The sequence below is a fragment of the Siphateles boraxobius genome, unplaced genomic scaffold (genome assembly GCF_051911475.1).
Source record: "Siphateles boraxobius isolate OS27281-9 unplaced genomic scaffold, OSU_SipBor_1 22, whole genome shotgun sequence".
In the NCBI taxonomy this organism is placed as follows: domain Eukaryota; kingdom Metazoa; phylum Chordata; class Actinopteri; order Cypriniformes; family Leuciscidae; genus Siphateles; species Siphateles boraxobius.
The window spans coordinates 38,178,767-38,205,215 of NW_027508833.1; the positions used below are offsets into that span (position 1 = coordinate 38,178,767).

General features: G+C 36.6%; 1 protein-coding gene across 7 annotated transcripts in view; it reads right to left on the minus strand.

Annotated features, from left to right (window-relative positions):
- The window catches only part of dtnbb (dystrobrevin, beta b), a 52,100-nt gene that overhangs the window by 12,229 nt on the left and 13,422 nt on the right, over positions 1-26,449 (minus strand). For 6 of the 7 annotated variants that reach the window (XM_077240082.1, XM_077240081.1, XM_077240080.1 and 3 more), the window contains exons 10-11: positions 23,676-23,800; positions 6,095-6,169 (exon numbers count right to left, since the gene is read on the minus strand). In XM_077240082.1, the coding sequence (XP_077096197.1) occupies positions 6,095-6,169; positions 23,676-23,800 (200 nt within the window). The remainder of the gene's footprint in view (positions 1-6,094; positions 6,170-23,675; positions 23,801-26,449) is intronic. The other variant, XM_077240086.1, reaches the window with a different exon arrangement.

A 26,449-nucleotide genomic window follows, 5' to 3' on the forward strand; every position in this document is an offset into this window, starting at 1 on the left:
AGGCCCTTATATTGACACTTAAAGGTGCACTAGGTCATTTTTCCTCGTTAAAAAGCTTTACACAAAGAAATAAAGAGCACTTTTGGCAAATATGTTTAAAAGGATGTGCACTCATTCAAGATAAATACCAGTGTATGTGAATGGACTAGGAAAAAACCTCAATAAGTCTGTGAATAACTGCGTCCTTGGAGCAATAAATAAGTCTTCCTCAAATCCTTTACATGCAAATATCCTCAAATAAGATCATCTCACCGATTACCAGTTCACCTGATAATTGTGGACTCTTTCAAAACAGTTTAACGTGGATATTTTATAGTCTTTTCACTTTGATTTTAACCTTTGTCCTAACTTTTGGATTACTGACTTTTGGAGTGTGTTGCAGCCACCAAAATCAAAATCTGTTTATATTTTCAAAATAAAATTAATTGTTTCTTTGTACTTTTCTCAGTTAAATAAAGTCTAAAGACAATGAACAGATTTTTTGATTTAATTGCATTTTACAAAATGTCCCAGCTTTTCTGGATTCGGGGTTGTAATGACGAACAGAATCTAAATTTTATAGACAGAACCTAATAATAGTCCAATGTGTGTGATCCACAAGCCACACAATGAGAAAAAAATCTAATAGAGCATTAAAGATTGGTGGCATGTAGTTTCCATGCTTATTCTATACAATCCAAAAAAGAGAGAAAATACTGTCAAAAACCATTCAAATCACCCCAACTTTACTGCCTTTACAAATTTATGTAGTGACCGTGTGAACATCAGGCATTCATATTAAATATTAACCAATAATCTACTTCATATAGTTGTTTGTTTGTCAAAAGAATAGTGTACATTGAAAAGTCATAAAGGTGCATTCAATTCTAAGGGTCAAAGAGAGGGTAGACGACGGCAAAAATAACCGAACCATAATATTTTGCATTAGAAATGACCTGAAGGAAAAAATTGTGATAAAAACGTATACCATGACTCCATCAAATGCAAAAGTCAATAAAGGACATGGAGAGCATATCAGCACTCTCTGTAGAGCTGGACTGAGAGGTGGAGTCTATGATTTCATATACAGTGGCAGGTGGTCAATACTCACTTAACTTCAAATTAAAAACTCGTTCAGAGCAAATGGAAAATTATATTTCTGTTCTGGCAGCAAGACTGGCCATGACCCAGCAGACGATAAATTCTACGCAAGGCCACTTGTCCTTGAAAGCCCAAGCCGGTAAATGAACGTGTGCTGGAGAGGGTGCACCGTCAGCAGACAGACTCAAGCTTATTGTTCCGCCTACAGCTTTGATGTCCCAACGAGGCCATGCAATTACACCCAAACTGAGCTAGAGAGAGAAGGAAAAACTTCTTATGGAAGTTCAAGGCCCAAAAAGTTTAACACAAAATCTTGTTGTTTTGAGAAGTAAGGGAGATCAAGATCATTTTTTTACATTTTCAACTTTCTTTAGTGTGTAATGTTGCTCTTTGAGCATGCAAAAGCCCAGCAAAAAGTTACACAACACCAAAGCCCCTTTCACAAAGAGATTCCGGAAAATACACGGATAAAGTGACCTGGGATTTGACCCGGGTTCGTTTGACTTTCCAGATTTGTGATTTTCCAGAATCAGAGAGTGCGTTCACACACAACCCGTAAAAACCCCGTAAAGACACGTGACATCGATGTGACATGTAATCACATGTGACATGTAATCTCAGCAGCATCTATAGTTTGCTTATGATCTGCGATTTCTCTCTCGAGAAACCACGCTTGTGCATTTTTTTTCTCTGATTCGATCATAAACTAGTGCATTACGTACCGTTTCACGCTCAGCGCCATCATTACGACACGGCATTGATTACGGCTTTTGTTCACACAGCGCGCGTTCAGGGACTGAACACTGCAATGTCACTAGGTCCCCATCCCGGCATCGATCCCGGGTCGTGTTTGCATTCACACAGAAGGTGTTCTGGCAATTTCCCGGGATCAACGCGCTGTGTGAAAGGGGCTCAAGTCACTCCAAAGGGAGTTATTCTCCATTACATCTCCATTTGCTGTCTTGAGTTTTCTTCTAGGAATGTACACATCACAATGTTCCTCATTTAAATAATTCCCACAATACGTGAAATAAAAAAGTTTTCACCATGTCTGGATCTAACTACGTCATTGTAAGGGCATTACATTTCCGAAACAAACTTGAAGCGGCTGAACCAATCACAACACACAGGTCCAGCTGACCAATCAGAGCACACTGAGCTTTTCAGAAGGAGGGGCTTCATAGAGGCTGGAACTAAACAGAGCGTTACTGACAGACTGGGAAGATTCAAGCATGAAAACCTCGTCTAGTAGACCCCAAAAACAAAACTTTGTAAAAGGGCATAATATGTCCCCTTTAAAACTATTTGCCACCCTTTGATATACAAATATATGCCAATAATAAAAGTACAATAAAAATTGTATTATACTACTGAATTTAAAATGAGAAATCATGGTGTTACAATCTCCTGTTACGGTTGTAGGCAATTGTAACACTACCATATCATTAACCAGCTTACTTGCAAAGAAAAAATATTATATTAATTTATATTAATAATAAAGAATCATTGTCAGTCTTATACAATAGTAATTATTTAGCTGGATTTTATAACGTGCATTATTGTGATTTTTTTTTAAATCCTAAAAGCCTTAAATGCATGAATTTTCTAACGAGTACAAAATAGTTCAGAACAGTATTTAATAAAATACCATTCATTACATATTTTTAACATTTGTTCATTCATTCTTTTTTTGTGTGTGTGAAAAGAAAAACTTCTGCAGTTATTTTTCTCATGCAGAGAGAAAACGTTTCTGAGCATGTTACAGTTGCCCTATTGGTCTTCAAAAAACTACAAAAATATATATATATATTAAATTAATGCTGTTCTTTTGAACTTTCTGGGGGGGAAAATGTGTTTTCACAAAAATATAAAGCAACATTGATGATTATAAGAAATGTTTTTTGAGCATGAAATCAGCATATTAGAATGATTTCTAAAGGATCATGTGACACTGAAAATGTGAGTAATGAGGCTGAAAATGTAGCTTTGCATATATATTAAGTATACAATATATTATGGAAAACAACATTTAAAATTGTAATATTCTACTAAATAAAATGTTTTACTACATTACTGATCAAATGTCCTTGGTGAGCATAAACGATTCAATCGTTTAAAAAACGATTGAAAAAAAAAATCTTACTGGCCCCAAACTTAATTTTTTTGATAGTTCTTTAGTAATTAATAAGCAATGCTTACTTTCTGTGGAACAAAATAGGGGTAACATTTTAGTTTAGGGTCCAATTCTTACTATTAACTAGTTTTTATTAGCATGCATATTACTAGGATATTGGCTGTTTCTTAAAACTTATAAAGCACATATTAATGCCTTATTCTGCACAACCATATTCTACATCCCGTAATACCCAATACCTAAACATAACAACTACCTTACTAACTATTAATAAGCAGTTATTACGAGTTCACTGAGGCAAAAGTCTTAGTTAATAGTTAATAGGGAGAACTGGACCCTAATCTAAAGTGTGACCATAAGTAACTAGAATCGTGAAATTTTAATCTTGGTATAAAATTCTATACAAACTAAACTATTATTCACTAACCACCCACAATCCAACTTAACCTGTTGATAAATGGACCGAGCGTCTGTCTGATAGTCGTATCCTCCATATAACAAACCAATTAAAACAGACCTGAAAGATCGGGAATTGCATTCAATACAGATTTTGTTGATGCATTTGCAGCATTACCTGATTTACATAATTCCTTTAGTAAATGAGCTTCTAAAACAATGCAGATAGCACCTGCAAATAAACTACCTCTGGATAACCTTGGGCTGTAACCCAGACTGAGATGCACCAAGGGTTCACAGGCAGCAGCCAATTTCTCGATTGAATGCTTTTAGTCTTCTGTGTAATTTCACTGGTATTGATATCGACTACTAAAAATCATCACGACACTAACAAATTTAATCAAATGTGGCGGGTTGAACGCAACATAATTACATAAGAATGCTAAGGAGCACTCCTTGTGTCCCTAACATCTCCATTTTGGCAGACTCCAGTAAACAAGACTCGAGACGAGAATTAAGTGAATTATAATTCTGCATACATTTTTGGCGCCCCAGGGATTGCCATGCACTTGACATCCTACTCGCATAGACAGCGTGTTGTATCGTAAGATTGAGATATTGGGTGAAAGGTTCAAGCAGAGAGACTGACAGTCTGTGTCTTTGATTTCATAAGCGGTGGCACGTTATTGAAGGAAGCGCAGATGAAACTAACATGTATAATCTCCCTCGACCACAGGCCTCATTTAAATGCATAACATCTCCGATTGCCTGAGGTCAAAGAGTCGAGTAGAGTCAGCTCCTTTTAAAATGAGTATGATCATTACGGAGAGGGACTTCATGTAGGGTGAAGTGTTTACCCGGGCACTAGTCCTGCATGGGCGCTTGGCTATATTTAGAGCAGAATAAACAATAAGCCAACCTCTCTCTGTGCATCTGGTCCATTAAAGTTATTTGCCGTCACGACACTCGTTGCTCCGAGACTCAATAAGTATTTTAGTATTCACCTGATATTAAGTACTGTCAGTGGCCTGACACAATGACAACCAATGCAACGGCTTACCTTATAACATGTGTTCAAAGGACGGCATGAGAAAGCCTGTGAGAAACAGGCTGCTTTAGCAGTGGCTGTAAATAAACTCTGAATGGTGGATCATAAAGACTGAGATTGAATTTTCAGCTGATGTAAATGTTTGCGCCGGAGATCACCAGTATAATAAAGTACAAAATATTGTGCAATAAACCATGGGTTTCTGAAAGTATGTTTTTCAAATAAATGTATCAAACCAGGGTGCGATACTTTTGGATTTATATATCATAACTTATTATTCCTGTAGCTCAAAAAGTAGAGCATTGCACTAGAGATGCCAAGGTCATGGGTTCAATTGCCAGGGAATGCATGAATAAATATGATAAAAACTGACAAAGTACATATCTTGAATGCAATACAAGTCGCTTCAGATAAAAACGTTTGCCAAATGCATAAATGTAAATTATAAAAGCACCTTAGTCAACTATCATATCTACTCATGTCGTTCCAAACCCGTGTGACTTTCTTTAATTAACAAAATGCAAAAGATTTTGAAGAAATTTGGTAACCAATCAATTTTGATTGCCTTTGACTTTCCATTGTATGGACATTTTATGTTCTACAGAAGAAAGTCACTCATGCAGTTTTGGAATGACCCGAGGGCACTGGAGTTAATGACGACAAACATTTTTGTGTAAACAATGGCTGGGAAAATTTCAATGTTAAAACTTTGAAACTTTCGAAACTTAAATTTCAGACTATTCCTCAAGAAGGTTTCATGTGGTTTGAGACGATGGGTCAAATTGACTTATTTTTCACCACTTTTTTGTGTGTGTAATTTTTGGAACTTTACAGCATCTTTCCTAATTCACTTTCATTCTATGGAATTGAACACTCTACCTAAACTCTCTTTTTGTGTTCTATTGAAAAATGAAAGTCCAACGGACCTGGAAAGACATGAGCGTGAATATTCAATAACAGAAAACTTCACAATGCCGGAAAGAAAGGTGTTAACTGACTACAAGCAAAGGCATTTGTCTTGGGACCCTGGCCATGTGACAACAGCACAAAACAGAAAAAGCCATTCTGACCAACTCTCTATTTACAAGATAAGGCTCTCGCTCCATGAGAGTTTATCTTCCGGATCACCTTTGGGCTGCAGCCCAGCTCAGGAAGCGCAGAGGCTTCGGAGACAGCAGGCCAATTTCTCGATTCAATGCTTTTAGTCATCTGGCTTTGGAAGGCAAACATTCAACCTAATTCTGCAGCGATGCAATAAACATTGAAACAGTCCACCCAGAGAAAGATGCTACAATCTTCTACTCATCCGCACGCCGCATAATATCAAAACAAGCCATTTTACATAACAGGCTTAAGTGGAGGAGCTTGAAACACACACACACACACACACACACACACACTCAGCATGCAGACTGAAGCCTGTATGGAACGCTTACCTTTTTGAAGGCGTGGGCGTCCCGGGGGAAATGAGAACGGTATCGTTCATGTTGTTGGCCACTGGCCTCAGCTGACTGCAAAATTATAGAGTTTGAATCAAGCATAGCCACAAACCTATGCCGCTCTAAGCTCTCCAAACGCACAAGGGGACACCGCTCTAAGAAGTCATGTTATTTTTGAAGTACACCGTTTGAGTGCGCACGTTAAACTTCCTCATCATCGCCTTCAACATGCACACATTTTAATTTAATGCTATTTGGCCAAACTTAATTAAGTTAACAAGATGACAAGGGTTTAGAGGAATTCTAATTAAAGCTGAAGAAATCCGAGAAGGTTGTGAGAAACAGGAGGGAGTGACATTGCAGAAGGTAATGTGTGTGAGTAAACAGTGCCACGGGATCCATCAGGACTCGATATCCGCCAGTCCTGAGGTACACACATGATAGATCACTTCCTTTCATCACATAAGATTTCAAGAATTTTCAAAATATTGACATTAAAAAACATTTTGTCGACACGCTCTCATTTTGTGTTTTGGCGAATTTGTGGTTAATTTGCGTAAATTTGTACACTTTCGTAAGATCTGATTACATTCCACTGATGGTTAGGTTTAGGTACATTTTTACATTTCCATCACGTTGTACGAATTTCATACGAAATCACCACTTCATAAATTGGTTACGTTTTCTCGTGAGATTCGGTTAGCTTTTGTACATACAAAAACAGACCTACTGAAACATCCCTTCCTTATATCAGTCACTAGTCTCTTATGTTTATCTTTTCTATTTATTTTTTTTGTTACCTCTTGACTGAATAATATTTAGGATTTTCCGTAGATATGCCCACAAGGTCATTTGTGACTAATGTATAGGGATTTAAGAAAAAAAAGTGTTAAAATACACACAACCAATTCCTGACGAAGCACAACAAAAACAACACATCTATATTCACTATAGAAATTTCCAGAACTTTTCCGTGACTTTTTAGGATTTTTTTTACTTTTTCCGAGCCTGTAACCCAAAGCTTTAAAATTCCTTGATATTTCCAGGTTTTCCATGACCCTGCTCATATTGAAGACGTTTGTTTACCGCAATCCACAACACAATCTCTTCAAATGAAACGAAACATCCAAAGGATTCTTAGTTCAGTCGATCGGAGGGTCGGTGCATTTGTATTACTGAGACGTCCTAATGTTAATGTTATTCCCTGTGGCTGCTAGCGTCATGTCACACGACTCGTGGAAAACCGTATTTTAACAGGGACATCCTTCTGAGACCTTGAATGAAACAGTTACCAGCATTGAGCAAATGTGATCCAACACATGGCAAGAAAATCATGCTAGACATTTATAACTGCAAGTTCAAAATACAAAAGTCTCCTTTTTTTTTATTAATAAAGCTTTTCTGTTCAATGCAATTACTCACTCACCCTCCCGCAAGGCAAAGAGTGTCCGTGTCTGAAGTGGCGGGATGTGAGCACTCTGTCCAGCTGCCTGTCCTGTTCTGTGCTCAACTGAAGGAGCATCTCAATGCACAACACTGCTGCTGTCTCCAAGGAAACCTGACAGTCACGTGACACGGTGACGATCCAGACACACTCTCACTCGCTCCTCTTCTCTCTCTCTCTCTCTCCCCCCGGCTCCACCGTTTAGACGCACACACTTCCTGCCACTCAGAAATAGATGCTATATTCTTCCCTAAGAACATTTAAATTTCTCCTATCTTTGTTTCCAGCCACCCACATAAGTCATGATACAAAACAATCCCTCTTTTCCAGCAGAGAGCTACATTTACAACACAATTACTATACAGAGCAACAATAGTCTCACACTTACAGTGCAAAACTACATATTTGACTAGTTGGCAGTTTGTCTGACTCTATGTAATGAGGCTGGTTTAGGACACATATGTTTCATGCATTTGATAATATTTATAAGCCTTTTCCAGACAATCACAAACTGATGCAGATACTCAAATGCCATTTAGTTGTGTGTTAATAACTGTTATTATCTACGCCGTGGAAAGAAATGTTAACAAATTGGACAGACGCTAAATGGCACAACTGTTTAAAGGTCATTTCCGGCATATGACAGAATTTTGACGCTGATGTGTGAATGGAAGCAATAAGGATAAAAGACGGAAAAGCCATTGTGTGTGTGAATGGCACATGTGGAATTAATCTAGCATATTTACTGATATAATGGGTTTCGTGTGTAAAAATGGCTGGTAGAAATTTTGTTTTGGAAGAAATTTGTTCCAAAACCAGTGGTTTGTAGGAATTAATTTTGATAGGTGTTAGCATCTGTTACTGAGGTAAAAAAATATTTTTAAAAATAATTAATTTAAAATATTAATTAAATTATACATCTACTGAACTATAAATAATTTATACATCTAAAATCAATGAGTAGAAAAAACACCAAGGGGAACATTGAAGAGAATTTACAATAATATTTGTATAATATTTTAATATAATAAAAGGAAACATTTTGGTTTGACTTGAAATGAAATGTCAAAATTATATTAAAATAAAAAATAAATAAAAAAGTATTTAATTTAATTGAAAACTAATTTTATACTGTATAGGTGTGACATTATGACAGTTTAAATATAATTATATGAAACTTTTTTTTTTTTTTTCAATAATTTGACATTTTTTCTCACACAGTGTACATAAATATATAAAACTTTATATTTCAGGTATGGAAGAGTTGCAAGGGGATCTTTCACCACGATTTGTGATCTTTCTGTGATTGATTTAGAATTTATTTATAAATTCTTTTTTTTTTTTTTTTCTGGAAATGCAGCATACACTGAGCCCAAATTTCCCTAAGAGGACAATAAAAGTATTAAAAAAAGGGAAAAAAAAAAAAGGTATTTCAACTGAGCAAAAACCTGCAAACGCCCCAGATACCCAATAATTATTAAAAGGTAACAAATGCTAACAGATGCCCCATCACTCTCAGTCACTGCATCTGGATTATTCAGATTTCATTCGAACCACAAAAGTCACATTTCAGCTAATCTCCAACCACTCAAATTCACCAAGCAGATCAAACCAGGATGAAACCGTCTTCTAAACTTTGATTAGCAAACTTCGCTAGACTCAAAGCCAGAGACTGACAAGTCTTAGATGTCAGACGTGCTACGAATGTAGATTTATTCACTCATCTGCTGTCCTGCCCACAGCCGAGGGGGAGGCAAGAATCACACACACATCTTTTTTATGAGGTCAAATGAATTACATCAAGGGCTGTTCACAGCCACTCTTCTCCTCTGGTTAATTACAATGAAGTGAGTACTTTCACAGAGCCTGAGCGGGAGAAATATGGAGCATCTAATATCCCGTCTCTGCTGAAAGTTATCAATGCATGACCCGCCAGTTCCAGCCTGTTTATGCCTTTGGTTCTGGGCCCATGATGCACATCTGCAGGGAAACATCAGTGTTTTATGACCTTGGCTGTTTATTACAGTCACTGTCTATTTCAGCTGCATTCATTCATACTGATTAAGCAAATAAAAGAAAGAGGAATTGTGTGTGCACATTTGGTAAACAAGTTTCTACTTAAATTTAATATGAAATCAAAACCGTAACGACTTGGTTTTGCTTGTGCATCAGTGCAAACTTGCAATATTGTGCTCTAATATGTAATTAGTTGTGAATGATCATTTTTGGTCTCAAACTAATTCATAGTTCAAAAGTGAATAATTGTATTGGGATCAATGGCATCTTAATCATCATTTAATCATCAAAAAAAGTTGTAATATATTTTTTACAAAGTTTTTTTTCTTTCAAATATCAATTCCTAAACATCAATACATTTTTGGGGAGGCCCAACACAAGACATTGACAAGTTTTTCCACATAAATACTGTAATATTAATTGTATTTTCACATTAATAATATTATTCACATATAGCAAAAATGATTGATTGATTACGCCACACTGTTTAAGATTTTAGAAGAATTTCATTTATTTAATAAGTCATTCAAAAGTAAATGTTTCTTCATTATGATATCAGGACAGACAGTTGTATCACTTATAGACTTGTCAAAAATATCAAAACGACTTTTAATTCATAAACCTCATAGAAGAGGTGTAATCGAGACGTTTTATGCATGAATTTCATTTGTTTAATTGATTAATAGATCTGAACAAAAAAAAAAGTGTCTTTGACCCATTTAACATTACATACAACCCACGGATATTCTGTTGATGGTTCAGGAAAACTATATGCTTTGTGCCATTTTGTTTCATTTATATTCACTGCAAATTAGTCACAGACATCTGTCCCTGCCTAAGGTTCAGCATGTCCTAAAGAACTCCATCCATCAAAAAGGAGAAGATCTGAAAGGCTTGCCTTCATATGCCATCAGAAAAACTAAATTCCAGTAGGTCATCAGAGAAATTTATCAGAAAAAACAACACCAAGGCTGTCACAGAGTTCCTGTTTGATCAAGGAGCTGAGCAGACGTGATTCTCTCTGTTCTGACCAATCAGAAGCAGGCAGCCTGCAGCTCGTGACAGTGGCATGTGGAGGATCATGTTGATGGATGTCATATTGAGGTCAAAGCCAACATGAACACTATGCTGACCAATTGAGAGGGGCAGTAACACTGATCTGCCAACTACAGTGCAAGAGATGGTCGTAACGGGACAGAGCTTTCATGATAATAGAGAATCATTATAATAGTTTAATAATTAGGTTAAAGAAATTTGAATAAATTACCATTTAAAAAATACAAATGAAAAAATCAGTCAGAAGGAGTTACATCCCAGTGTAATATATTCAGGTTTAAGAAAAATACATACATTTTACATTTACATTTAGTCATTTAGCAGACGCTTTTATCCAAAGCAACTGAGGACTAAAGACAAGTCAAGTCATTGTGAAGAGGCAAAAACAACGCAAGAAGTGCTCAAAATACAACGTTCAGGCATTGCTCAGAGTAGCATAAGCTAGACAAGGGAGGATTTAAAGGTACAGGAAAAGATTTTATTTTATTTTTTGTATGTTAAGTGCCAGGGGCGTCGCTAGGCCCGTTTTAGGGGGGCTTCAGCCCCTAAACTTCTGCCTAGCCCCCCTAAAAATTTGTGATTAATGTAGGCTACACAAATTCGTGTTCGCTTCAGTCTTGTTATAATCAGATTCGGCGTGTTCTTCATCTTCAATCCGCACCGGCGCCGAGCAGAGAGCACGTCAGAAACAGAGGGTGTGTGTGTGTGTGTGTGTGTGTGTGTGTGTGTGTGTGTGTGTGTGTGTGTGTTTGTGTTCATCTGAGCCTCATTGGTCTGTCACTGCTCGTCAATGTCAGAATATTTGAGATATTAGGCGGGCTTTATGTTCACAGACGCTGCTGAGCGCGAATTTTAACGGTGTGACTCGACGCGTACGGTCAAGTGTGAGATAAGATATAAGTAGCTAAACTTAACATTTCATATTTGACATTTTTTTAGGTCATAAACGTTAAACGAATAACAAAAAATAATCAGGCAAACTAATATAGTTTTGTCTAATTTAGCCATTTTGAACCAAAATAGGCCTGTAACATGACTTATGAAATGTAATAATTAGTTTACTGTCATTGTGAGGGAACAAGAAACTAACAAAGCTGTTTTCATCATGTGAGGCACAAGATTAATAATGAATGTGTACATATTGCGAATATAATACAAATTGTAGCCTTTAGTAAATTAAAAAAGCTTTAGGAGAGGAAGAGAAAGGGATGAAGAGACTGAGAAAAAAAGAAAAAGTGATGGAGATGAGGAGAGAGCAGGTATTGACAAATCATCTAATGTTACTGCCCATATGACATGGTTTTAAAGCTATTTCTTATCCTTTTCTTTTTTGGTCTGTCAAACGTCTTGAAATGCACATATCAGAGAAATAAAAAATTTGAACCCCCTACCAACCTCAAACTTAGGACTTCTTTGATGATAAAGCCCTGTCTACGGCCCTGTATTAGGCATAAGATCAATAATGAATGTGTAGCCTACATATTGTGAATGCATTTAATAAACTTAATTACATAGCTTTAGTAGCTTTCAGTAAATAAACGCATCTGAGAAAATGATTCATAGGGAAAATCAGTCGACCCTATGTTTACTTTCTTCACTGACAGACACAAATGAAAAGCCTATATCAGTCAAAGCTCAGCTTTAGGAGGGGAAGAGACAGGGCAAGATAAAAACAAAGAGAAAAAGAGTGTGATGCTGTCTGATGAGGAGAGAAAAATAATCATCTTCCCACTGACATGGTTTGAAAGCTGTTATCCATTTTTTTTGGCCTTCAAAACATCTTAAAATATGTAGATCAGAGAAATCAAAATTTTCTCGGGGAAACCCAGAACCCCCCAATCTGCCCTACCTCACATTCATAAATTGTGATTATAAAACCCTCACAGTGATTATAAAACCCTGCCTTTGCATGGTAATGGAACTGGTTAATATTGAGCATTAGATCCTAAACTAAAGTGTTGCCTTTTTTTTAATAATTTTTAAAAAAATCATCCCCTCATTGGGGGCTTAGCCCCTCTTAAATGAAAATCCTAGTGACGCCCCTGTTAAGTGAAAGTCAAAAACATACATACAAAGTGTGACCAATAGTAATATGCAACCCAGGCTCATTGGAAATATGTGCCTGTGGTGACATCTCTGTAAAATTATATTACTTCAAAGTGAAATGTCCAGTGAGTGGTGCTAAAAGCATGCTCAGTTTTATCCAAAACAGATGAACGTGAATCTGATGTGTTATAGGCCCTGTCCCAAATGGAAGCCTAAGCCCTCGCGATCTTCCTCCGAGTCCACACTTTCGTGACGTAATGCTGTTTTGACTGTCGGGTAGAAGTCTGTCGCTGGCTTGCATGCAGGCTCAACAAAAGTGTGCATCAAGGGCGCATATCGGCAGCCAAAGAAACCTAAAATGACCAATGAGACACCCTGCCGACTTGTGGACTTAACGGACACATGCACGTGGCGGCCATTGTAACTCCACAAGACCGCAAGTGCGCATGAAGTGTCATTTGGGACAGGGCCATAGAGTGGCGTAGCGATGACGTATTTTTATAAGCCAACCCGGAAGTTTGCATCACCCCTGATTCCCTAAAAAAAAAAACAATAGGATTTTCTTTTGGCTTTTGGATTATTGCAGAAAATAAGGTCTGTGACTAACAAAAGCTTACGATCCTTACAGGTGTCTTTCATCATGATAATCTTCACAAATGAACACATCTTTTATGAATTTTGAAGAGTAAATACAATAGGCAGAAGTCATGTAGAAATGTAGGCTTTAATCAAACTACACCAGTCACATGACTTCAACGTCACCATCACTAAGTTTACGACAACTCTTTCAGTCTTTGTTTAAAAAACAAAAATCACTGAAAGTTCGAGAAATAATAGTTATACAACACCATAAACCTTATTTCAAACATTTAATCAAAAACACATTAAAAAAAACATTGACTTTGGGACGGAAGTGCTAAAATGCTTACTCGTCTCCAGGATTTAGCCAACGAGAATACGTCATCCTGCACTATTCTATTACGTAGGTTTGTTGTATAATTGTGTAATACTTCTAAAACAATATAGCCAGCTATAATACGCTTTAGTTCATTTTATAATTCCATGTATTTTCCCTGTTTTTAATATTTTTTGCATGTAGTAGGCTATATGTTGTATTCTTTGTTTCAAAATAAATAAATAAAATTTGCCAAGTGACATAAAAAAAAGGTTTGTTGTACACATCACAGCAGTTCTGAAATGAAATGTCCTGTGAGTGGCGCTATAATGCGCTATTGCGTGTCAAAATAATATTACACCACTAAACCCAACCTATAATGTTAACAAAAGCAAATGAGAGATAAAGTATGCCATTTTAGCTTGCTTTCAATTCTTAGAACGACTCGAGTTTCATGGGACTCTGAGCGCTCCACATTGCAAGTGCAATGCTGTACCAGGTGAGCTATCGAGCAAGTTTACTATAACAGAAATCTACCCCAGTAATCATGTGAAAAGGGATTAAATTTGTTGCCATTTTACTGCCTCCAGTATTCATTTAGTGAATTATATGTATAGATACGTTTTTTTGGAGCAAAAATGTATAGGTTGAGGCATGTGTTTCCAATGAGCCAAGGTTAGTAATACAATAGTGCATTGTCAATTATAACTAATAATATAATATGACAACCAGTGTTGTGCCTGAACGCGTTCATTGAACGATAGTTCATGAACTCGTTCATATTTTGGGTGAACGTGAACTGAACGTACTGTATTACTGCCTGATGAAAGTTACTGTGAACTCGTTCATTCTGGTGTCTGTGAACGGCACGCTCTCTGTTTTACTTCGTTCAATAGTGTGCCAGATTTCTATAGAGCAAAAACCCGGATAAAACACACCGTAAACAGGCCTTAATATGTAGCGGAAAAACACCCAATCTGGCAACACCAGCACCAGAGACGCACCGCCGCATGCGTCATCAACACAAAAAGCAGAAAGGAGGAACGTATGATCATTTAAACGAGTTTCATGACAAGGTCGGTGAGGATGGAAAAAATCGTACATTTCTGTGCAAACTTTGCCCGCCGATAAAATAACTGCTGTCTGTGGTTCTATATGGGCTGTGACAATAATTTTGAAAAATAATAGCTCGCAGCAACATATGGAAAAAAAGAACTATGAACTAGTTCAAAATTTTGAAGTATGAACTATGAACTGAACTAGTTCATTTTAAAATTTGTGAACTGAACTTTGAACTAGTTCATGTAGAAAGTGAACTTTCCCAACACTGATGACAACACTGGTAAAAAAATGATCACAACAGAACCATTTCCTTCAATACTCAATACAAGAATGCATTCATCTCTGAGTCTGAGCTGAGGGAGATGGTCAATGGAACAGACCATAATATCCGTCCGAGTCCATAAAAGTGGGATTGTAACATTCGACAGTCATAGTAAACAGCAAACGCCGGAGGCTGGGGATTGATTTAGCACTAAAGAGATGGAGTGGCCCGCGGGGACCTCAAACTACATCTAGATAAGTTAGGAGGACAGTATGTGACAGGAGAAGCCACACAGAGTGCATGTTTAATGCATACAGGAAATCATAACCTCTTTCTTACTTTTGTAATATGTTAATGCACTGCAAAAAATGCTTTTCTTACTCAGTATTTTTGTCTTGTTTCCAGTCCAAATATCTAACAATTCTTAAATCAAGACCCATTTACTAGATGAGTAAAATGACATAAGATATGATGTCTTGTTTTCTGGGGGAATTAATCAAAATTAAGTGAGTTTTTGCTTTAAAAAAGCTAAATTATCTGCCAATGGGGTGAAAAAAATAATGTTAATTTAAATAGAAACAAGATTATTTTTCTCACGCCATTGGCAGATAATTTAGCTTGTTTTAAGCAAAAACTCACTTAATTTTGATTTATTTCCCCAGAAAACAAGACTTAATATCTTACGTCATTTTACTACTTTAGTAAATGCATCTTGATTTAATAAATGTTTGATATCTGGACTGGAAACAAGACAAAAGTAAGTACTAAGTAAGAAAAGTATTTTTTGCAGTGTGGTAACACTTTAGTTTAGGGTCCAATTCTCACTATTAACTAGTTGCTTTTTAGTATTACTAGGATATTGGCTGTTTATTCGTACTTATAAAGCACATATTAATGCCTTATTCTGCATGACCATATTCTACATCCCTTAACAATTAATAAGCAGTAATTAGGAGTTTATTGAGGCTAAAGTTGTAGTTAATAGTTAGTTAATAGTGCGAATTGGACCCTAATCTAAAGTGTGACCATTTTAATAGTCTTATTTTAAAGAATTTATCTGTGTACATTAAAGGGGAAAATGTATGTCTCTAGTCTTTTATTAAAACTTTCTTCGGCTCTGAAACTTTGCTTGTCACTTACATAATTTTCCAATTTAATTCCTGATTCATTCCAAAATATGTCACATTACAGAAGTTAAATGGGTTGTGAATGCTATTTCATGTCTTTAAATTGTGTAAAAATGTGCTCTGCATTGTAATCAAGGTCTGATATTCATCTTTTCTAATTCAACTCGTTCACATCTCTAATTGTCGCACGGCCAATTGAAGAAAAGTCTCTTGCTCTCTTTATCCATTAATAGGAAGGGTTATTTGAAAATAAATTGCTACAAGTCTTTCACACGAGGACTATTTGAAGCTGATGCTATTTGAGTGGTACAAAGGGATATTTCAAGAGCAGTTTTAATTGCTTAGCAATCTGAATGTGAACTATAAATAGACGACGCTGACAACAGAACTCGAGCTAATGTGCCCTTTGGTCACAGTGAGTTCAAAGGCAATGTCATCATTAAGCCTGAATCTATTCTAGGTGTTAATGAGATGGTAAAATTTAAACATGATAAGACGTATTATTTTGTCATTGATTTGCATACAAAAATTGTGTTTAGAATACAATTTGGAAAAGATCTAAGGAAACTGAAAAAAAAAAGAGGCCAAGCCAAAACCGGCAAAAAATGTGGCGTCTTTTAATGCTCAACCATTTAAAATCACAAATCACTGGTCAGGAAATTAGCAAGAATTGCACAAATACTGTATATAAAGTAGCTTAGCATCCAATAGTCGAAGAGTCAGTGTTGTTCCGCTCAATGTTATACTGTTCATGAGTAGTTGAAAAATGTCTCCCAGTTAGTTTAATGTGAGACCAAAAGGTTCAAATCTGGACTCTGACCAAAAACATGAGCCTGATGGACTTGTTCTCAAGCAACTTCTTGGTAGTCTTTGCAATTCAAGCAGGAGCATTGTAGTGTTGTAAAAAAAAAAAAAAATCCGATCATTCCCCTCTTTAGTTTTCTTTAGAAAACTTTTCAAATGTGGGAAGCAAGCCATTCTGCAATATTCGCCTGTACTCTAAAGCATTAAATGACTTTTCACAGTGAAGTAGCTCACCAATACAGGCAGTTAAAAAGGCTCCTCATACAATGACAGCTCTTACTCCCTGCTTCACTGTGCTAAAGATGCATTTATAATTATATTTCTCAGCAGATTTTGGAAGACGCCGCTCTGGAGCATAGCCATGCAACTCGTGTGATTGATTATGACTCCACACAGAACTTCCCATATTCTGCCAAATACTTCATTCTGGCTTTTATGTTTTTCTGAGACAGCAATGACTTTTTAAGTAGTGCATTTGCTTAAATTTAGCTAATTTCCTGAGCAATAATTTGTATTAACAAAATTAAAAACTTAGTGTTTAGCCTTTTTTTTTTTACCAGGAGTGTACAAAAAATACATATTTGATCTTAAAGATCTCTTAAAGAGAGTTGCTTCACTTTAATGTATTTGGTATACCGTGCTAATGTTTCCATTTTGGACCTATGTTCAGTAAAAAAAAAAAAAAAACATTAAAAAAAAATTCATTCATTTAGTATTGTCACTAAAAAACATTAAAGCTAATTATTTATTTTTTTAAAACAACATCTAAACTAGTTGACTAGTATATAAGCAACTAGAACTCAGATCAGAAACTTTCTCCATTCTACATCCACACCACTAGGTGTCAGTATAAAGTATGTCAATATGTCTGATGATTCATAAGCCGAAATTAATTAGTACACTTTTAATGTTTATAGTTGACTCTACAGACAACATGATGTGCTATTTGCAATCTATTTTTCCCCATAAGGTTACAAAAAATGAGTAAAACAGGAAAAAATTACACACTGACTGTACTTTATTTCGTTCAACAGAAATAATTGGATTATGAAAGTGGGCATTACAGTACAGTATACACCAGAATGGTGACTAGTGGATGGAGGAGAAAGGTTACTGAGTAAAAAGAGAATTCATGATTCGTCAGTTAAATGTACAATATGTGACCACCCTCTAGTGGTTAAAAAATAAAACTGCATGCATTTTGATGGAGACATTTTTTTGGTTGTGCTTCGGCTCTGCGTGCCGCTGATAAATGTGGTAATCCTGCTAATAAAGAGGCGTAGAGATTAAAAAAATAGTTTCGATAGAAAAGATCTCAATCTGACTAGCTGTTACAGTAGCTATACCTATTAATAGACACGATATTTTCTTGAAAATAAATTCCAGCACAGAGCCACAATAACCCCATAATGAAATGACCCTTCACAATAGATAATGCTTTACAATAAACGGAGTTAGAGAGCTACATATGGCAATTTTTTCAGTTCAATAAAATACCTTACTCGCCTGTTGAGTAATACAAACACCATCTCCACGTCGCTTTTACAACATTTCAAATCCCCTAGTACTTGCCATCCCTGAAAAGCTAAGTCAGTGTTAATTCATGTTTTATTACGAGCTATGTCGTATTCCTGACTCTCCTCTGTTCAACTCTTTTTTTAAAACGCGTGATTCCCCCGGACGTTTCTCACTCGTTGACAACTAACCTATGCTACTCAAAGTAGCCGGAGCAACTTTTCTCTATATATGGATATGATGAAGCACGAGTAAGTGACGCAATTTCCTGCGAAAACCATCCTGACAGGTCTAAAATAAAAACATTTATAATAGGCTTACCATAGTGAATCAGAGAGAGACAAAACGCGGTTTGGAAGAAGGATTGATGACGAATTGACTAATTATTTAAATTCTGTTCATTTAAAAAATTGTTTTACAGTGTACCTTAAAGGTGCAGTGTGTGATTTTTAGCGGCATCTAGTGGTGAGGTTACGAATTGCAACCAACAAAAGTTACGGTGGCCGACAGGAAAATATGTCATCGTCTGAGACAGCAGAGAGTAGCAGTTCAGCAATGAGGTTTCTTTACATGGATTATGTTTACTTAAACATTCAGTACAACTATATGTTATTGCGAATATTATTGTTACTTGTTCATCATTGCGTCAGTGTTTTATTCGCTGAACTAAGCTTGCTTCCTTGCATGAAGAGCAACATAGTAACGAAACGCGTTTGTCCGTTTAGGGCCACCGTAGAAAAATGGCGGCGCATTTCAATGATCGGGAACCCCGCGGTGTGTGTAGACAGAAACTGCTCATTCTAAGGTAATACAAATATAACGGTTCATTAAGTAAGGTCTTTATACACCACTGAAAACTTCTTTTTCAAGGTAGTGAGGAAACGCGCTCTGTAGCGCTGTGTGTTCGCTGTCGGCTACGCTAGAAACATGACCACACAATATGTCGATCTCCATAGAAGGGGGCGCCCTTGGTTATGAAGATATAAATGTCTCATTCTAAGGTAATAAAAACATAACGGTTCATTATGCAAGGTCTTTATACACCACTGAAAACATAATTATGGATCTTATTTTGCATTTCTGTCAATAGATCCTCAGAAATATCACACAATGCACCTTTAAAAAAGTAAAGTCATAGGTGGAGAAAAGTATTAGATATAAAGGATTACAAACTTTTGTTTTTAAATTGAAATAATGTGCAGAAATCTATTGTTCAATAACACCAGGAATGTTACGTGCATTAAGAAAGTAATCGATTTTGCTATTGATTAAGGTGACACAAAAAATAAAGATAAAAAAAAAAAACACTGTCTTGTTGGCAGTCATCCAGCATCCTTTGCTGCAGACAGAAACGGTCAAAGGGGATGTCTGAGAGAAACATTTGGTTTAAAAAGCTTATATCTCTCTATAAAGATACAGAGCGGGATCCTCGAGGGGATATGCCTCAGGTACATCAGCAGCCTCCATTAAATTTAAAACTCCATCAGTTTTAGTGCAGCTATTCTCTGCCAACTCAGAAATGCCACTGGAGCATGACTGTGCACTTCAGCTATTATTCTCGTCCCAACAGGAGACCGTCTGCCGGCTGCCATCGAAGGACTGCTAAATCTTATTTTTACATCATATTTCTGCACTTTATAAACAGCACTGTGCACTGTGTTTTGACTGCTGTGACGTTGGTGACACGTCTACCTCAAGGTCAGATTTTAATGCTGACCACCAATTTATTAAACTTTTGATCAATTTAAAGGGGTGGTAAAATGCCCTTTTCACAAGATGTAAAATAAATCTCTGATGTCCCGAGAGTGTGTGTGTGAAGTTTTAGCACAAAATACCCCACAGATATTTTTATATAGCATGTTAAAGTTGTCACTTTTTGAGGGTTAGCAAAAACACACCGTTTGTGCCTGGCCCTTTAAATGCAAGTGAGCTGGCTCAAAGGGCGGGGTTTCAAGATCTCTTGTGTGTTAGCAGAGCGATTACCTCACGCAGACACACTAAAATGACAGAAACTGTTCTGTCTTTAATGTTAAAACAGAGTCAGACAAAGATGGAGAGACTCAAGAAGAAGTGAAAACATGTAGAATGCGACAGGACGTCTCTGAATGGTTAGTTGATGAATTTATGTTGCTGATGTGGAGTTAACTATCTTCAATTAGCATATTCTGTCATGATAATCTATAAATCGCTCGTATTGGAACTGTTGTGAGATGCACATAGAGTAACTTTCTATTGCATGTGAAAAGAAGGATGCTAAAGTTTGAGCTGACCGGCAAATGTACTCTTAGGCCCCATCCACACTACTGCGTTTTCGTTTGTAAACGCAGACCTTTTGCTACGTTTGCACCTCCCGTCCACACTAAAACGGGAAAAACGAAGACCCAAAACGGAGAAGTTTAGAAACGCTGCAGCTCCGTTTTTCGTTTTGAATCTTCGTAGGGCGTTTTAGTGTAGACGGGACAAAACGGAGGAGTTTAGAAACGATGACGTAGAAGGTCACGCTCGGCTCTATGATTGGGTGTCATCACCCATGACGTATCCTTCCCTGATTCGTCAGCCACCCATCACATGTCCCGTCACCGGAAGAAAACAAACAAAAACATCCTGGACTACGTAGCTGATGTTAGTGAGTGCAACATGGATAACGAATTACAAGCGTTACTGACTTTGATGTCTTTGTTAGCAGCTGTTGTGCAAGTAAATTCTGCATTTTACAATGCTATAACTGCCTACATGCGCCGGAGGCAAACTATTATTCGAGCGATCTATGACAATTCCCGTGTGCAGCGGCGGTCCATGAAAAGAAATCTCTGGTCTTCGACATTTTCTAATCTTTGCAGAGGTAGCTAACGTTACTTGCTTCCTCATCAAATCTGAGGAATAATCCATCCGTTTCCTGTTTACACCGGCACGCGCATGCACAGTGTTGGAGAATGGTCACGTGATCCGAGTTTTCAGTCGTTTTAATGTGGACGGAGATCAATTCTAATACGCAGCTAAAACGCTGGTGTGGACGCAGATCGTTTTCGTTTTAATTCTCCGTTTTTAAACGAAAACGCAGTAGTGGACGGGGCCTTATACAACAACTTTTCCTCTTCTCAACATGGACTGTGTGTTCCCGGGGGCGGGGTTTATGTAAATTTTAGGGTTGATGTAACTAAACTCGGGAGAAATGTCGTGTAGTCCCTACCACCCGTTTGTTGTAGTCCTTTTCTTTAAAAGCAAATATCTCTCTTTGCTTTGAACTTTGAGCGCTGTAACTTTGCAGATGTTGTTTATGCTCAAACAGCAACATTACACACTAGCTAAAGTTACAAAAGTGAAATCGTGTTTTACCACCCCTTTAATGTTTAGATTTTTTGTTTAAATTTATGTGTGAAGTTTGATTATTTTGGATATTTTCATTAAAATGATATGCAATTACAAAACTGACAAAAATGCATGCTTATGATGATTGCAAATTTTAATGATCACAGGCTACAGTCTTACATTTATATTAAAAATGTTTGGTTTACTGCTGTTCATTTTCCTCATCCACAGTTCAAACACCGTGTGCATGATGATATAAAATCATGCGATTGCTATCAGAGCTGATAATACTGGTATTTTACATGGTTCATAATCAAACAACGCTGGTTCTTCATCAGAAACATAAATGAACACAGTAAATCTGCTACACTTTCCCTCCAGTGGAGGGCATATGTTCTGTAGTTTTATGGTCATCATCAATCCCAAAGTTCATGTGTCAGTTAATGAAAGTACTTCTAGACCAGAGCCTGTTCCTGAGAGCGAAGGTCTGGCAAGATTGATTCAGCTCCCCGATATTTATAATTCAGTAAACGAGAAAACTGTACCCATATATTTTTACACACAATATCTTTCTTCTTGGCATTTCCTAATTACATTTCTTTCCCATGACAGATCTGCAGATCAATATCCTCTCTCGCTATAGAAATAAGTAACAAATACTGTGAAATTTCAGGCAAGAGGACGTGTTTACAATTATTATGACCTGACTGCAATATATACATTTCCTAAACCGAACTGAAAAACCTGTCTGGATCAATTTGGCATTCGTATACCCAGTGTTGTGCCTGAACGCGTTCATTGAACAATAGTTCATGAACTCGTTCATATTTTGGGTGAACGTGAACTGAACGTACTGTATTACTGCCTGATGAAAGTTACTGTGAACTCGTTCATTCTGGTGTCTGTGAACGGCACGCTCTCTGTTTTACTTCGTTCAATAGTGTGCCAGATTTCTATAGAGCAAAAACCCGGATAAAACACACCGTAAACAGGCCTTAAAGGAGTAGTTCACTTTTTAAAAAACTTTTGCTGATAATTTACTCACCCCCATGTCATCCAAGAGGTCCATGTCTTTCTTTCTTCAGTCGAAAAGAAATTAAGGTTTTTGATGAAAACTATCTAGGATTTTTCTCTTGTTCGAACAACTCTCCTGTTCGAACTCGTTCATCAAAATGAACAAATCTTTTTCGAGTCATTTCGTTCACGAACGTGCATCACAGAACAGAGCAAGGCGAGCATTTGTGCTTATAAAACTTAAACTTTTTTATTTATTTTTGAAATGACCGATCGTTTTGCTAGATAAGACCCTTATTCATCGTCTGGTGTCGTTTAAAGCCATTTGAAGCGGCACTGAAACTGTCATTTGGATCTTGGACCGTTTGGTACCCATTGAAGTCCATTATATGGAGAAAAATCCTAGAAAGTTTTCATCAAAAACCTTAATTTCTTTTCGACTGAAGAAAGAAAGACATAGACATCTTGGATGACATGGGGGTGAGTAAAATATCAGCAAAAGTTTTTTAAAAAGTGAACTACTCCTTTAATATGTAGCGGAAAAACACCCGATCTGGCAACACCAGCACCAGTGTCGCACCGCCGCATGTGTCATCAACACAAAAAGCAGAAAGGAGGAACGTATGATCATTTAAACCAGTTTCATGACAAGGTCGTGAGGATGGGAAAAATCGTACATTTCTGTGCAAACTTTGCCCGGCGATAAAATAACTGCTGTCTGTGGTTCTATATGGGCTGTGGCAATAATTTTGAAAAATAATAGCTCGCAGTAACAGAAAAAAAGAACTATGAACTAGTTCAGAATTTTGAAGTATGAACTATGAACTGAACTAGTTCATTTTTAAATTTGTGAACTGAACATTGAACTAGTTCATGTAGAAAGTGAACTTTCCCAACACTGATTATACCGTAGCCGATGGGAGTTGTTTGGTCGAAGTCACGCAGAAATGCAGTGAATGAATGATATGAGATGTGCATGTATTATAGAGCTGAGAAATGTGATTGGATAAGCACTCCAGAGAGCTTACGTAGTGTGTGCGAGGTCCTGAGGTCTTTCTGCTGCCTCTGGGAACACGGGATGAGGAGGCTCTCCCATCGGCATGCAGCCCAGAGATTTACTGATGGCATGGCTGAGCTTCTTTGCTGGAGACTTCTGTAAAACGAGCGGGAACAAAAAATAAATACCTAAATACAACCAAAAAATACATTCAAATAATAATTTCTGACTCAGTCTGTGACAAGAAGGCATATCAGTTAACGGACGGAAGTTATTTCAATCACTCGACTGATGCTATAACGTGATTTTGGAGTAAAATATGCCGTTATTCTCATAAATTGTAATTATTACTGCCATTATTTACTAGTTCCAAACCTGTATGAATTTCTTTCTTCTGTTGAAAAAATATATATATTTTGAAGAATGTCAGTAACCAAACAGTTGTGCGACCCATTGACTTCCATAGTATTTTTTTTTCTACTATGAAATCAATTGGGACCAAAAATTGTTTAGTTATGCATAATCTTCAAAATATCTTCTTTTGTGTTCAACAGAGGAAAGAAATCCATTCAGTTTTGGAACAACATGATGGTGAGTAAATGATGAACTTCATGAACTATCTCTGACGATATAACAACAAGCTGCCAAATGTTTTCTTTCTAATGAGTCTACAATGTTTGAAGTCCAAAGGCATCATGAACTATGTATTTTAACCCTTTGAGGTCAGCTATCGCGCTGGCGCGATAGTCTCGCTTTTTTTCTTATCAGTGCAAAAGAAACTCAAATAACTCCATCGATTTTTGTCATACAGGCAAGTGTTATACATCTTCAAAAACTGTTAAATGTCTTCTTTTTTTTGTGTACACTATTAATAAAAACAAAAAGTTGTGTTTTTCGTAAAATAAAGAAAAAAAACATGATGCACGTTCTGTCTTCTCTATCAATGTGAAGCTCATTCTGAAACGCGACAAAAAATGATCTGTAACTCAGCCATAACTTGCCACCCACACATGAAAGTAATGTCTTTACAAAGCTTGAAGTCTCCTTTTTTAAAAGAAGTAAATCATATCAAAAACAAATATTCTCGGTTTAAGAAATCCGTATGAAAGCAACGACATGTACAGTTTCTCCAGCCCGAGCTAATTAACTTTAATGTGACCACACCCCCACAAGCGCGAGCTGTTCACATGCAAATGATCCACGTGAAGGAACGCAGAGCTGTTAACGCCCTCATCAGCTCGAAACAAAGAATCAGCGACTCCAGTATGGATTCTTTGGATTTACCTAAGAAGAAGACGTTTTGCTTATGAGAACAATTTTTAAGGTAAGAGACATAATAGTAAGTGTTTTATTGTTGCATAAACTTTACATTACTAATCTCCAACTGGTGCCAGCCTAAAATGTTATGAAATGAGATACAAGTAGGCCTATGCTAGTATGAGTGTTTATTCTAATATGGTGAATATTTTAATGTTTAGACCTGTGTTTACTGTTAAATACTGTGTTTGTGGATATCTGCTCAAACGTAGATGTATATAGTAACAATAATGTTTCATAGTTTGGAGCGGCTCGACCGCTGCACGCGCTGAGTTTGGGTCTGAGTCACGCTATGTGTTTGAAAAGCAATTTGGGGTATGCCATTTCTTGGATTTGATTCCCAAATGGGGATGCAAGTTAACAGGTTACGGTATTAGTTGTGTTGTTGAAGCTTATTTAAATACTGTTGAACTTGACAGTATTTTCTCTCTCATGGTGTTGTTTTTTAGGCAGTGTCAAAGAAGCCAGAGAAAGCCCCAATTGTTGTATGCAATGATGTGATTCATTGGCTAAAAAAAAGAAAGCAAAAGCAAAATAAACAAAGTAAAGATGAATTTGACTGATTTTTCAAGGTTTCTATAGATATTGTGATATATCGTTACCGTGAATTCTTTTGGCCACGATAACCGTAGTGTGAAAAATCTGATATCATGACAGCCCTATTGCATACAGTACTGTATGTTTCTGAAAAAAATCTAATGGAATCCAATTATATATAGTTTGGTGGCATAAAAGGGGAATTAATACATATTTGATCTGAACATAAAAAGTCGCAGACTTACTTCCCATGTGAAGCTGGAACATTTGAAATCATTTACTGTAGAAATGTATATTTTATTTATTTCATTTAAAGTTAATGAAAAATTCTCTTTGATTCAGCAAAATCCTTGTTCTGTGTATAGAAAAAAACCTTTATCGGGGTGGAAAGAATGAGGGAGGGGAAAACTCTTATAATTGGATTTGGGAGTCAGTGCAAATCGTTTCCCAAGCTGTAATTTCCAGCAGTGTGACTGAGCTTTGGAACAACGCTTGAGTATTAAAAATTTAATCAATATAACTCACTGGCTTAAAAACATGAAACCACTTGAATCCATAATTAGAGAAGAATGATGTTTAACAGAAAACAAAATTTGCAGAATACTTGCTGCTCATCCATCCCTGATTCAAGGCCAAACAATTTTGCAATAAACATAAACTAACGTTTGGTGTCAGTAAGATTTTACAAAAATAAATTGATACTTTTAACTGATTCAGCTAGAACATTTATATTGTTCGAAAAGATTTCTATTTAAAAAAAAAATGCTGTTCTTTTGAACTTTTGAAAAAAAGATCCTGAAAATAAATGTATCACTGTATACACAGAATTATTAAGCCGCACAACTGTTTTCTACATTGATAATAATAAGAAATGTTTCTTGAGCAGTAAATCAACATATTAGAATGATTTCTGAAGGATCATGTGACTGAAAATTCAGCTTTGATCACAGG